This window comes from Xenia sp. Carnegie-2017, unplaced genomic scaffold (assembly GCF_021976095.1).
Source record: "Xenia sp. Carnegie-2017 unplaced genomic scaffold, XeniaSp_v1 HiC_scaffold_20, whole genome shotgun sequence".
In the NCBI taxonomy this organism is placed as follows: Eukaryota; Metazoa; Cnidaria; class Anthozoa; order Malacalcyonacea; family Xeniidae; genus Xenia; species Xenia sp. Carnegie-2017.
In genome coordinates this window covers 16,523,528-16,538,020 of record NW_025813483.1, presented here as the reverse complement: position 1 = coordinate 16,538,020, position 14,493 = coordinate 16,523,528, and the positions used below count along the sequence as shown (strand labels likewise).

Genomic DNA, 14,493 nt, shown 5'->3' with positions numbered 1-14,493 from the left:
GTGCTCGTGTACTTCTATTGATGTTCGTGTATTGTACTTGTGGACCATCGTAATACGGTCGTAATTTCTTATATGCATGTACAATATTTGAACTTTATAATACTGATTTCACCAAAAATTTGTCTAATATTAAGTTAAACGCCAACGTGTCCAAAGTGGACGTTTTTGACGAATCAAATTTTCAAGAACTTTAATACAAAACACAATAGAGTTCAAACTTTCACCTCATTGAGTTAAATTAATGATTTTAAACATTTCATTTTCTTCGCACAAGCTGTAAAAATTGAGGATTTTAAAAAACTGCTCTCTCAGTTTTCGAGAATAATTTTTCTGAATGTTTTTACTTTCAGATAAACAAGACAATAACAAAAACATAGGCGTTGAATCACTATTGAAAAATTTTGGTGGAATAATAGTTTTCTGGGCATTTTTAAATTGTCTAACTTTTTGATACAGCCTGTATATATTATAAATTTTCAAAATGTGCTCTTCGAAACCTTTTTGTGTTGTTTGGTTTAGATTTTAAAAGTTTTCTCAACTTTATCGAACATCGTAAAACAATAAAGACGTGGCAGGAAAATAATAAATTGAAATATAAAAAGAGTTGTGCTCATTTTATCAATCCATGATCAATTATTGATAAATTATTGCTGTATAAATTATCACTTGTGTGTGTTTCTTGAAGTAAAAAAATGAAAGCGTGTTAATCACAGGATTAAAGAATTCTATTCGTAGGTGAACATTCATTAATATTGAAGGCCATAAATAATTCCCGCAGTAGCTAATTGGTGCAAATTAATTATTGTCATTTCAACATAATTAATTATTGTCATTTCAAGATATTTAAAATATTGCAGACCTTCGAACATTCACAGTAAGTTAGACCGTAAAAGTTACATGACGTTTATTGTCTGATCTTACGATTTAAATTCTAAATCTCCAGGGCTGTCACTAAAAATCTCAATCAAAAACAACATAAAATGACTGTTCCTCTGTTTTCATCTTAGTTCAACTTTACGTAAAATTTTACGTATAATAAACTTGCAGAAGTTTTTATTTCAACATAAATGGAAAGAGAGCACTTCAATGACAAACTGAGATATTAATGTTTGTGGTCCTAAACTAATATAAATTATTTAGTTTTATTTAATATTTGTTGTGCACTTTAGACTTACATTTAAGATGAAGCATTTTTCAAGTTTGGGACCCAAATCTCAAGGTTTGTGCGAGCAATGTCGGTTTTTGTTTTTTGGAATGAAATCATTCCACTTCTCTGTGAGAAGCTGTCGAAAATTGTGTTCTAATTAACCGATTAACGCAATTAAATCAATAAATAAATTGCTTACTGTTAATTAATTAATGAACGAAGAAAAAAGCAAAAATGTTACACCTCACAATATGTAACAATATATAGCAGTCATCAGTCCATTTTCAGACAGTTAACGATTCATTCATCATCTTTTCACATCATTCAAAGAGTAAAATCTATTGTCGATGTATAATACACAGGAAATGCACGGTAAGTGTATTTTATATATAAAGGTTTTCCTAGAGTCGTGTTAACGAGGATTGGAAATGGCGTCTGCGAAATACGACAAGGAGAGCAATGTTTTGCCCGAAATGGTCGTACCAGCGGTTGAACAAAGATCAAACGAGAAAAGCGATAAAGACACAAGACTAAATAAAATGGAATCTGCTGTTGTATCAATTATCGATGCAATTGGTGAAAATCCTTTTCGAGATGGCTTATTAAAAACACCACGTCGAGCTGCGGAAGCTTTCAATTTCTTTACGAAAGGCTACGAAGAATCGCTCGAAGGTAATACGATATCATAAATCACCTTTCTTCTATCAAAAAATTCTCGTACTCCTAGATTGGTCAAAATTTATTCAATTTTAGTAACATTACATTAACATTAAACAACTCTAGATCAACATAACCTACAATACAGATATTTCTATTTAAAACACTGCTGCATTGCTATCAATAGCTTGATGGCAAAGTTTAGCTACCTAAACAGTAACCACTTTGACCAACACACGTAATTGGTTTGTTTTTAATGTGAAATATGGTTTGGTGGGTAAGGTTGCCCAAGAATATGAATAGTAAATCTTATATGATGTACAAAATACACTTTTGTAAAACTTAAGCAGATTACACAGATCAGTGGTGGATCTAGGGTAAGTCAAAATAAATTACTGCAGCACATTTTGGTGTATGTTTACATTTCTAAGCCCTTGGAGGCATATCCATTGGTAAAATTATATTCTTTAGAAATTCAAAACCAATAATGTTTTTCTGAAAGTACTTTGAATTTAAAATCAAGCAGCTATAATTTATTTTGACTAACACTGGATCTGCTATTGATGGTTGGTGTTTATAATTATGTTTAATTTAATATGATGTGTTTATAATTATGTATTTGAAATTAATTATTGTTCACACCGACCCACCCCATGTACACCCCCCCCACCCCACATACACACCTCAACCCACCTACACACCCCTCTCATTTATCCTAGTGCATGTAAGTAGAACTATTATGTTATGATTAATAAGACTGTAGTGTACCTCCATTTGTTTGCAGATGAACCCATTAGTAGTTAGTAGCTAAGTTGGTATTGTACAATATACCACAAATATTGACTTTAACTTCTATAACACAATGTTAAATATGTAGAGATTGAAATAAAGTCTTATTGATGATTGTGTGTGGGGGGGAGGGATGATCTTTAAGTTTGAAATTTTATTTATAGATTATAAAATATGTCATTTTTAGAAATCATCAATGATGCTGTATTTGAAGAAGACCATGATGAACTTGTTCTTGTGAAAGATATAAACATGTTCTCAATGTGTGAACATCATTTAGTGCCATTTTTGGGCAAAGTAAGCATCTACTTTGGCCATTATTGCTAAAAAATTGATAAAATTTGAGATTTTTTGTGACAATTCTATTTCAGGTTGCAGTTGGTTATCTTCCTGATAAAAAAGTCCTGGGTCTTAGTAAAATTGCTAGGTATTATCATTGACTTTACATAGTGATGTACTTTTTTGGTGAATTTTGTTTGATTCCCACAATTAGTTTGAGGAAGCTCAAACTGATGTTAACTAATCGCATTTTATTTATCTCTCTAATCAAATCATTTCGTCACAAAATTCTTTGACAAGAACAATCCACCCTCATTTTGACAGCTCTAAATCAAACTTAACATAACAAGTTCCTTGATCTTATTATTTTTACAGGAATGTGCTAAAGTTCATGACAGTTTTGATCGTTTTTTTAATAACAAGAGTTTAACTTTGGATTTGCACTAAATCATGCATTAATAATTGGCATCTTACCATATTTTAATCATAGATGAGTCATGTCGTCTATACGTTTTTTTCCATAGTTGTAATTTTTGATATCATTTTGTTGCCTTAAACAACTGTAGAGCGAAAGATAATGCCAACAATATATACATCAAAAAATAATATGAAAAAATAACGACAAATGAGAAAAATATACTGGGTAAAAAACTCGTCAAAAAGAAAATAAGGTCACGTGGTATTTTGTGATTTGCGCTCTTTTTGGCGCCATCGTTAGCGCTTTTAAAATTGCAAAATTATTGCAGGCTCAGAAATACGAAACAATAGATAATCGATATTTGATGTCCAATATCATCGAATCTTTATTTTAAGCTTCGAATCGATATGCGTTATTAGATATTGATATTACTGGAGAATATAAAACACTTTATGGAGAAATTAACTCAGAAAATGTAAAAATAATCTATGTGAAAATGTTCGATTTATTGTTTTGGTAACTTTCAAACGGTATTTATTTAAAGTTATTTTTTTCATATCCGTGTATCACTAGTTTAATAAAAGATCATCACTACAATAATATTCACGTATTAAAAAGCATAATTGAAATTAATAATTCAATTTAAAAGAATAACAACTTTACCCTCATGATCTCATCTCTACTATCCGTAAATATCTAATGAAATATCATATATAGTTTTCAACACTTGTGTAACCCAGCTCATTCATTTGCACTGACGGTGGCATAAGATTACCAAAACATGTTTACATGAAAAAATTGTTTTTATATTCTCTTGAAAATGTTGTTTTTAGAATTGTCGAGTTGTATAGTCGTCGATTACAAGGTTTGAAAATCACATAACTTTCTATAACTCACACAGTTTTTTTCAACTTAAGCATTAAAATTGTAATTATGTTGTTGCACACTGAAGTTGGTTTGTCTGTGTTTTTTTTTCTCGCCCGGCTTCACAATGTTCGTGGTTCATTAAAAACCATATCTTGTAGTTGCTTTTTGTGTGTGTGTTTGGGGGGGAGGGGGAGGGCTGAACCTTCGAAATGTAATCCAACCGATAGTTTCGATTTACTATGTTTCATGATTTTTCTAGTACAAGAACGATTGACGAAGCAAATTGCGGTAGCTGTCGCGAAGGCAATCAATCCAACTGGCGTTGGTGTTATTATTGAAGCATGGTAAATATTTGTCTTGCTCCTGTTTTAGTTAGAACTCGCTTCAACACAGTTTATGCAAGAGAGGTATGCTTGGACGCAACTCCTTTACTTTAATCATGGAAGTATTTGATACTTGCATTATATATTATTCTTCCCATATGAATGAGACATTTTGATACTGTACCAGGTCTATCGAAAAGGATATACTACTGCGTATTTAGCAAATGAACAAATTTTCGTGTTGTTTCCTAGTCATATGTGTATGGTGATGCGAGGTGTCCAAAAGACAGGGAGCTCGACGGTAACTAGTTGTATGCTTGGAGTTTTTCGTGACGACGCAAAAACAAGAGAAGAATTTTTAAAATTATCATCTAGCAACACTTCGTTATTTTAATTTCGTTTAGTTTTGTGTCATGTTGCTCTAAATTAGCAAATGACTAGAGTATAGTATTGTCACATGTCTATTGATTTTATTTATACGATCCTTTTCTTATTAATACATTTACATGTTGTATGGACTCATATAAGAATCGTAAAGTAGTAGTTACTGAAGATTTTCTTCCGTTTCTTAATGTTTACCTTTATAATGTTATAAGGGGAAATAACGCTAAAGTTCAATTCTTTTCATAATGCTCTTGAAAATTTGAAACCGCCCTATGTACCATGCCAAAATTGTTGAATATATTTAAATTTGGTATTTAAAAAATGAAAAATATTTTCTTTGTTCTACACAGAAATATTTTGTTTTGTGAAAAATAACATTGTCACTTTTGGATATTTTTTAATACCTTCTCTATCTCTATGGTGTGATATGCTGAATGATATTTTGTAATAGTAAACTATTTGAAAAAGCTTTAATTTTTCATACAATACAAAAATTAAGATGCATGACAGAAACATTTTAGCATTTTTCACTTGGTTATTTTATGATGAGATATATTGCTAATACGTTCTATTCTCTCTCTGAAATTATTTTGTTGCCTGTGGTAAAATAACTTTGACTATAATCAGCAGGAAGCCAAAGACATGACTTATTTTCTTATCAATAAATGTCGCCTCGCCGTTTCTCAAAGGAATAAATATATGATAAATTTATTTTGCCCAATGAAAATGAGTGGATGACAAGATTTTGCTTATACGGGGATTGTATAAATAAGTTCTTAGTATTGCATTGTTGAGCTGTAAAGCTACAAAATATAACGAAAAATTAATTTCTAGTGCTGTTTTTTTTACTTTCGACTTTCTCGTTCCTCAGGGAAGAGATATGATGTAGGACGATATTTTATGAATCTACTGATTTATTGTATGAAGACTTTTCTTGTTGTAGTTGATCAATGTCGATATATTTTCAAACATCAAAAAGCTTTTTTTTCGTTTACCAAAATTTTTTCACGTTTGAAAATAGAGCGTTTTACCGTTGCATTTAGAACTGATTGATTTAAAACCTATAACATAATCACACTTTTAATTACATCACAGAACGTCGGGCGTATGCGTGCAATTTCCTCAGCAAAAGAATGTGAGTGGGTCGTGTAATGGCCTATATGTTTCATTAAGGTAAGCTTTAGGGATTGAATCACAATTTGAGCTTGCCGTTAGCGCCCACGTCTACTCTTTAGCCCACGCGCTCAGGGAGACCAGCTGCATGTCACAAACTAACTCCATATAAGACGCTTTCGCTTTGGGGTAGGAAGTACTTCTGTATTGCGGTTTTATACGTGACCTCTGTTCGATTATAAGCCTATATTTGTAGTCAACGTCGGCTGCAGTTGAAGTGTTGAATGAAAAAATGGTTTATTGGACAAAAGGTAAGTTAATATTTTCTTAAATCATGATTGGGTTAATGTTACCTGTGAGAAATATCGAGTTACAGTTGGCTGTGTGTAGTTTGTTTCAATAATACACCCGCAATCTCTTGTAAAAAACTTTTCAACCTCGATATGTGTTATGAAAATTACATATAACAGTAACAGAAAAATCTTCCCTGTCATTTAACTTAAGACAGTCCTTCTCTGACGATAGCAGGGGGGTGAAAAAAGAATGTGTAAGGCTTTTGTATGACGTCATGGTTACAAAATTTGCATTTGAAAAATACGAAGCATCGAGCGGAACTTAAAGGAACTCTTTTGTGTTGCGGTTATCTTCTTGTTGTTTTTGAACGAAGAAGGACGAAATTCTACTTTGAATGTTCTTACATTATGCTTGGAGATGCTGGGCTTGTAAAGAACCTCTTTGGGCTTAAGATATCTTGAATTCGAAGGAATTTGACTGTGAAAACTTTCTATTTTGCCAGAAAGACAAAACTGTCGGTTTTAAATTTTATGAACTGATTGTAATTATGAAACTGCAGTAGTGTTCAATTGACTCGAAGGAAGACAAGACACTGAAGTGAGAAATATTCAATACTTTATACTTTCCAATGTCTAGTATTGAGCGTTTTTATGTTCTCGTTATTTGCTTTGAAGAGTTTAACGTGTTATTGTGCAGTAAATATAAGTGTGTAGTTGGATGTAAACAACACGATTTGACTTGAAATGTTGAGCTAAACCGAAGTCTGTGGGGCTGCATGTACGTCATTGTGTGGGACGAAAGCTATATGAAGAAATGTTAAGTGCAATAAGGCTACCACTTAGTCGTGCTGTTATTTTAGTTTGACATATTTTAAAGATAATATGCTTTTGCTCTCCCTGGGATTTTAGCATTTCATTTTGAAAGTCGCTTTGTCAACACGGTATGGGGGCAAAACTTAAATATAACTAGCTGATAAAGAAAGTATTATTTTATGTTTGACTTGGGCGAACGAACGTGATGAAGATCATTAGATATTAGGAAGTTCGGTAAGAGTATAAAGTTAAGACTTATGAAAGAATATTGTATGATTTTCGAAATATTAAAATGAACCCAGATGGAGGGAAGAACGTGATCAAACTATATGACTCACTATGACATCGCAAATATCATAAGATGTACAATACAGCCGTTATTAGCCCAAACGGTCAACAGTCTGTTAAGTCGTTTTTATTGCGCTCATTTGTAGTTAGTGTCCTTCTGCCGTACAAAGAGCTGCAATTCACGTGTTGTAAATTTCAATGGACTTTTTTAAACTATTCTGAAATCATTGAATAATTATCGTTTGTAAAGACGAACACGTTTCTACTTATTTAGAAGAACCACTTTCATCCTCGCTACAATAATGCGTAATTATTCATTTCGTTTCTGTCTTTCTAGGCGTAAAAACTTCTGCGCAAGATTATATTGAAAGACGAAGCTTTAATATAACTATGAGACCAGCAAACGCATTCCGTAGTCAGATTCATACAATGCAAAAGTGGTTTACAGAATGGAATGAATGTGAACGCACAATTGCATTGTATTATCTTCTCAGACAGATGACTCCTGTTCATGCGAGATTTTTGTCCGTTGTTATGGAGCATCATTTTCGCGATCATAAATATCGTACCCAGATGTACGAAGAACAGGCTAACGACAGAGGTTAGTGAAAAATTGCTTTTGCCTTCCTATTTCTATGCCACTATTCTTCAGTTGTATTCTACATTTATTATACATTGTTTATTAAATTTTAAATCGTTATGTCGATATTTCAGTCATGTATATCAGTTTTTCAATGGACGGACTTTCGTGCGAAGTCGTTCGTTTTCATTTGTAAGGTGATAATAGAACGAAGTGTTTGTTGAACACCATGATGTGACCATAGTAACAGACTGAAGATTAGATAATCCCGGGGGGGGGGCACTCATCGTGGAAAAGATAAATGCACTACAGCATACACTCACGAATATTTTTATGCATTCTTTTCATCTATAAATACATGTATGTAGCAGCAACGTGTTGTTTGTTTGATAAGATGTTTCTATGTTTGTTGTGTTGTTTGAAGAATTCAACTTAATCCATTTTCCTGCAAATTTTGCAATGACTAATGTGTTTGCAAATGGTTTTAAAGCATTATTTAAAACGTTTGTTGATCTTACTTTGAAAATTTTGGTCACTTGAAATTATCTCAGAAACATGTCTGATTAGTTGTAAATGGATATCGAAAAGAAGTATTTGTATTAAAAGGGGTATTTATGTAAAAGAGGTAAATTTAATTAAATTGTGATTTAAGTTATCATTGCTGGTTCAGTCTGGCTGTAGAGTCTTGTTTGCCATTTATACCAATATTTTCATATGGTGGTAGTAAATTATCCTTGGTCAATTTTTATCCAAAATAAGAAGTATATTTTATGAAAATATATTAAAGTTCAATGAAATTGACGCAATCATAAAATGTGCTGCCGTTTAAGTTAGAGTGTCCAGTAATAAAAATATCTGTTTGTTTTATTTTACAATGTTAGTGCTGGCTATGTGAAGTAGATTTACAATGTGTAGGTAATGTTTTAGATTGCACGCAAACCATTACGTGGGCACACTCCTAAACTACTAAATATAGAAGTTTAATTAGCGTTGTTATTTTAGTTATAATCTTTATGCAATCAGATATTCAATATTCTATTTCCAATCCGTTAATCTCAATAACGCCCACCATCAATTAATGATTATTACCTGAAGATGTACTGAATAAGGCCGGTTTTTATAACAATCGTCAAATGAGAATAAAACAGCTGATTTTTTAGTGATAAAGTTGGGACGCGAGCGAGGGAAGCGTTGTCGCTTTTTTGCTTAGTAGCTTTAAAATTCAATCACTTTTGTCTTGTCTTCAATCACTATGTGGCGTTTATTGGAAGCTACATGATAGTTGCATTCTGTTATATTAAACCGTATTAATTTGTATGAAACAGCAATAAGATAGTAATTCTTTAGATTTCTTGGAAATAATGCTTCTATTTTTAATGCACTTGTGGACTTTAATCAAGCATTAAGTTTTTTGAGCACACATTTTTATCTATTTAGCTGTAAGGGAGAACTTCATGTGCGAGTAGATCTATCTAATGCGTCGGTCACGAAAATTTTCCCTCCAATTTTTTTTGTAGAATTTCTAATCAGTTTAACGTCAAAACCACGTGACGAAGTTGTGAAACAGTTATTATTACATCTGCCGCTTCTTCAACCGGGTAACCATTTAGCACGGGAGGAATATCTTAAAATATTACCTCTAGTATTGACGTATTCTCGGAGTCAACGGATACACGAGGACGAATGTCGTCAACTTCTCTCTCTTGCTCTCGTTCACCCAGCATTTCCTGCAGACGAAAGGAACCGCTTACAGCAATGGCTGGATGGCCATGAAAAATGTGTTGACGGCTTTTACGACGCAAAAGTTACAGCTGATTTTCCTCCAGTTGAAAATCCTCCATCGAGTCGCATTGGCACCTGGCAAAGACAAAGACTTGAGAAAAAGGATTCAGGTCTTGGGGGCTCTTTTGAATATCATCAACCGACATTCAACCCACCTGGTCTACCACCGCCTGCACATCAAGCTTCTACAGCTACACATTCTAAAGTGTTTAAAACCCACAGTCTGAACATACAACCTGAGCGAACAAACCAAAGTAACGGAGGAGAAGATGTGTTTAATGATCAAATAGAAATTGTGAATCGTCCAGGACGTTCGCAGTCCTTTCCTGTTGATCCACAAAAGTTCAACAAGATCCCATTGTCACCTCAGTCATCCATTGATAGTGAAACTGATGAGCCATGTAATGCAGTGAAAATAGGCAATTATCCAGAAAATCCAAATCCAGGAATGCGAGGTATGTATGGGAATGCGAGGTATATATGGGAATGCAAGGTATATGTGGGAATGTGAGGTATATATGGGAATGACAGGTATATATGGGAATGCAAGGTATATATAGGAATGCATGGTATATATGGGAATGCATGGTATATATGGGAATGCATGGTATATATGGGAATGCAAGGTATATATGGGAATGCAAGGTATATGGGAATGCAAGTTATATATGGGAATGCATGGTATATATGGGAATGCAAGGTATATATGGGAATGCGAGGTATATATGGGAATGCAAGGTATATATGGGAATGCGAGGTATATATGGGAATGTGAGGTATATATGGGAATGAGGTATATATGGGAATGCAAGGTATATATGGGAATGCAAGGTTTATTTGGAAATATGAAGTATTTATGTAGTAGGATAAGAGTTATAAATGGTTTATACACTAAAATCTATTTGAATTATGAAAATCAGTTCAGAAATATGAACACTTTTTTTCTCTAGATTACATTTTGTGGTTGAAAAGTCTTCGATTGCATAAGTATGCTCCTCTTTTCTCCAAAATTACATATGACAACATGTTCAATTTAGCGGAGAAGGAACTTGAGTCGAAGGTTTGTTATTGAATTGAACATGTTATACAAATGATGGTGAAAATTGCTTACTAAATATTTAACTCATCTATATTGTCACCATCACATATTTACTCTCTGTGTTTTTTTCAAGAATGTTACTAAGGGAGCGATGACGAAAATCATGTTAAGTATTAAGAAACTGAAGGAAAGATCTTATCAATTATCATGTTTGGAAAAGGTGTGTAGTTATATTGTCATTTAAGACGTCATGTAAGATACATGATAACAACATAACTATTATATACTGTACAGTAAACGTTATTAGTTTTATTTTACTTTCTCATTTTTACAGGAAGTCCACGAGGAGGGAAAACTTTCAAATGTTTTGGAATCGCTGAAAGCCATTCTTCACACTCCAATCAAGCCATTCTTTCCCTTTAACGGAGAAGATTTGATCGAAAATGGAAACACACCCTCACCTAGTCCTCATCCGGATGATCTTCCTTCACAACTTACCAAAGTGATTGGAAAAGGTATTCATCAATTCATTCATAACTTTGGTTTATAAACTGTAAAAATGCACGAAATGTTTTCAGATTTTTTCACCTCAGTTGATTTATGTCTTTTTGCCTTTACAAGTTAACTAATTTAATCAACGCTTGATAAAGAACTGGCAGACACTGTCCTGACTGCTATACATATTAGACTATTTTACATCGCCTTTGTTTCAAACTTTTACTCAGAGGTAATAATTTTATAATCATTATTGTTTTTCAGCATGCACACAACTATTGGTCTCAAAACCTAACGATGAGAATTTTTCTGTGTATATAAGTCTTTTGGAAAAGGCTTTAAATAAAGAGGTATAGAAAGTGTTATTACGTAGCTTAGCACATCACAATCTTTAACTTCTGATCTTGGAATATTTTAAATTTGAGGATTTCGCCTTTTCAATAAGAATTTGAAATGACAATTCGATCGTTTGCAGGCTTTTACTGCTCAGCAGAAGAAGCGACTTCAATCATGGAAACAACAATGTCTCATGTCTGCTAGACGTTTTAATCCTCGTCGTGGTTCACATGATCGTGGACGGTAAATATCACAAGTTATTGTAAATCTGCTTATTTTCCATTGTTTCTAACATTAAAAATATGACACATAAATTGTTCATGGTTGCAAGTTTTTGCAGTGACAAAATATGGCCATGTTATCATCTTATTATCATTTTATTTACCTTCTCATTTAGTTGGCCATATCATGGTGGAGACTCTTCCAACGTTGGCGTAAAAAGACAACGAGGTTCTCAGCGGGGTCTTAATAAGTTGGGGATTGGATTCAATACAAACAACCATGGTCCCGTTAACCCTGCAACAATGAGAAGTAATACGACTGAAGGCTATTATAAACCAAGGCAGCAGGTTAGAATACGTTTTTTGCACTTAATAACTTCGGACTGGATTAATTATCGTCCAGTTCACAAATTTTCACTTGTTGTATGTTCATATTATCATTCGGTTTTCTTCAGCTTCAGAAACATGCTCTAGTATCGCGTACAAAATCTGCTCCGATTCCTGCCTCAAAGCAAAGACACGCAATGTTAGGCATGACTCATCAAGGTATTTTAATCTTATTGCGATGGCATTCAAAGTACAAGCTATGCTTGCACTTTGGTCAGCGTGTGTCAATGTATCTAACGAGTGTCTGTTATTTTTAGCGTCAACTGACAGTGTCGAAGGTATTAATGATAGTTTGGAATCTCTATGTTGGAGTATGACTGAGCATGCGTTAGCAGGTAAATAAATTATATCAATTTTGTTCTTTAAAGGCAGTTATTAAGTTTTTATCTTTGTATAGTTTCCCAGTGTTTTGTTTTCTGTACAGCTACGATTATCTATAACCATAATTCTCATAATGTTGAGGATAATGCTTCGTAATATTTGTATATTGAAGAATTTTTTTGTTTTATTGACAATGGAATTATGAGTTTTCCTACTTTTACCAAAACGTTTTCATCATATCAATGAATGCCATCATGCCTAAATCTTTACAGTCCACCTAAGTATATTCTGTAAAGTAACTTGTTTAATTTTGCATAATTGTCTTGTTATCATTAAGTAAATTTGATGTTCATTTCTTTCTAGATAATTCAGATTGCTCATGAAGAATGGCAACAATGTGATTATTCACTTCTTGCAAGATACCTTGTCATTCGTTGCTCGTTATTTTTGTTCTCGTTGTCGTTATATTTTAAGTTCTTCATTATCATAGAGGTCAGATTATGTTTAGTTTTAGTTGTCGCTTTTCACGTGCGCAAACAAAGCACTTGTGAATTGTGATGTGGTTGTTTTTCACTGTCACAGTGGTCAGCGGATGTGTAGTTTTCAACAAACTACTTGTCATGCGCATATGTTTTGAGCGACTAATTAAGTAAAGGTTGTTTAATGAGGCTCTCCTTTGTAGCTCATTAAACTCTTTTTACCTTTACAAAGATCGACATTTTTCCTTAAAAGACAAAAAGTTACTCGGAAATAAGAGATTAAATCGACTTAAAATACCATTGTAGATTTTCGGACGCAAAATTCTGTCCTTTACATTAACGTTTTTTCTTCAATTTGTTAAAGCGCGACTTTGACAGGTTGACTTTTCAAAGTCTTTTTGTAACTATTCATTTTGAATGATGATCTTTTTGAGAAGTTGTGCGTATGGAGGATAATTTTGATTATTATCATCATTTCGTAAAAACTTTACTTTGCTTTCTTATATCTTTCTAAAAAGTTTAATTAAAGCTAAATTTCCTCCACCCAACTTTTCATAAAAAAATGAACCGTTAAACATGGGATTAGCTGGCTTGTCTTGAGAGACTCTCCCATGATCTTTGTTTAGGAAGTCATTCAAAATGTTTATCTTGTTTCGTGTTTATTCAATGCTGTTGGTGTGTAAAATTTGTAGTCATAGTCCTTTGTTTGCTCATATACTCAATAGTTAACTATTGACATAACATGCTCATATTCTGATCACGTGATCACAAATTGATGCCAATGGCTACTGACGTGCTGTGGCTTCGGTTTTGGTCACTCATTTATGAAAGTATCAACTATCAAAGTATTTAAAATAGTCAACAAAGTCTTGCAGCGTTGACGCAGCGAAAAACTCAAGCGGTTTGCCCAAGTAGAATACTGACGGAAACTTTTCCCACTAGATATTTTTTCCATGCATGTCTTTCACAAAAAACAAAGGGAAACATAAATATGCTTAAGATGATGATCAACCTCATCCTTTACGTCTTGAACTGCTGGACATTTTCGAACTTTTATTTAGATTTTCCCACTGACCTCAGTACTCTACCATTGGGTATTCTGCATACATTGAAAGCAACTGGATTGCATTGTATAATATATTTTCTAGTAAGAGCGAGTGGTTGATACACTCTCTTATAAATTGTACACTTTCATGTTGTACGAAGGTGATATACAATATTATGCTGCACTGTTCTTGTTTAAAAAAATCTCGTTCTTGCGACTGTGGATTCAGTTGAGTGAAACGACGATCGCTCTGGCCAGCAGATCGTTTGTATAGTATAGATATTGTTTTAACATTAAAGTCTACAAATGCTGCATTTATAAGTTAAAGAAGTAGTTATACTGTGAAACATATAATGGTTGTAGCTGCGTTATTAAACGTTAAAATATGTTAGAGTGTATAAAATAAAGTTTAGTTCATTGTTAACATTTTAGTGTGT

General features: G+C 33.1%; 2 protein-coding genes across 4 annotated transcripts; both read left to right on the top strand.

Moving 5' to 3' along the window:
• Window positions 1-1,491: 1,491 nt before the first annotated feature.
• Window positions 1,492-5,217, top strand: LOC124441228 (GTP cyclohydrolase 1-like). Its single transcript, XM_046991665.1, has 6 exons — window positions 1,492-1,819; window positions 2,781-2,890; window positions 2,965-3,020; window positions 4,124-4,155; window positions 4,417-4,501; window positions 4,733-5,217. Exons 1-6 carry the CDS (start codon window positions 1,576-1,578, stop codon window positions 4,872-4,874), a joined length of 669 nt encoding a protein of 222 aa, XP_046847621.1. The 5' UTR covers window positions 1,492-1,575; the 3' UTR covers window positions 4,875-5,217.
• Window positions 5,218-6,115: 898 nt separating this feature from the next.
• On the top strand, window positions 6,116-14,480 carry LOC124441226 (protein Smaug homolog 2-like). 3 transcript variants are annotated; one of them, XM_046991662.1, is made up of 12 exons: window positions 6,116-6,288; window positions 7,709-7,972; window positions 9,469-10,188; window positions 10,684-10,793; window positions 10,906-10,992; window positions 11,107-11,287; window positions 11,532-11,617; window positions 11,743-11,846; window positions 12,001-12,172; window positions 12,280-12,370; window positions 12,469-12,546; window positions 12,896-14,480. In XM_046991662.1, the coding sequence occupies exons 1-12, from the start codon at window positions 6,270-6,272 to the stop codon at window positions 12,913-12,915; spliced, it is 1,932 nt and encodes a 643-aa protein (XP_046847618.1). In that variant the 5' UTR covers window positions 6,116-6,269; the 3' UTR covers window positions 12,916-14,480. The 3 variants fall into 3 exon arrangements, with proteins under 3 accessions (XP_046847618.1, XP_046847619.1, XP_046847620.1); XM_046991663.1 differs by lacking the exon at window positions 6,116-6,288 and adding an exon at window positions 6,573-6,868; XM_046991664.1 differs by lacking the exon at window positions 6,116-6,288 and adding an exon at window positions 7,141-7,317.
• The last annotated feature ends 13 nt before the right edge of the window (window positions 14,481-14,493 follow it).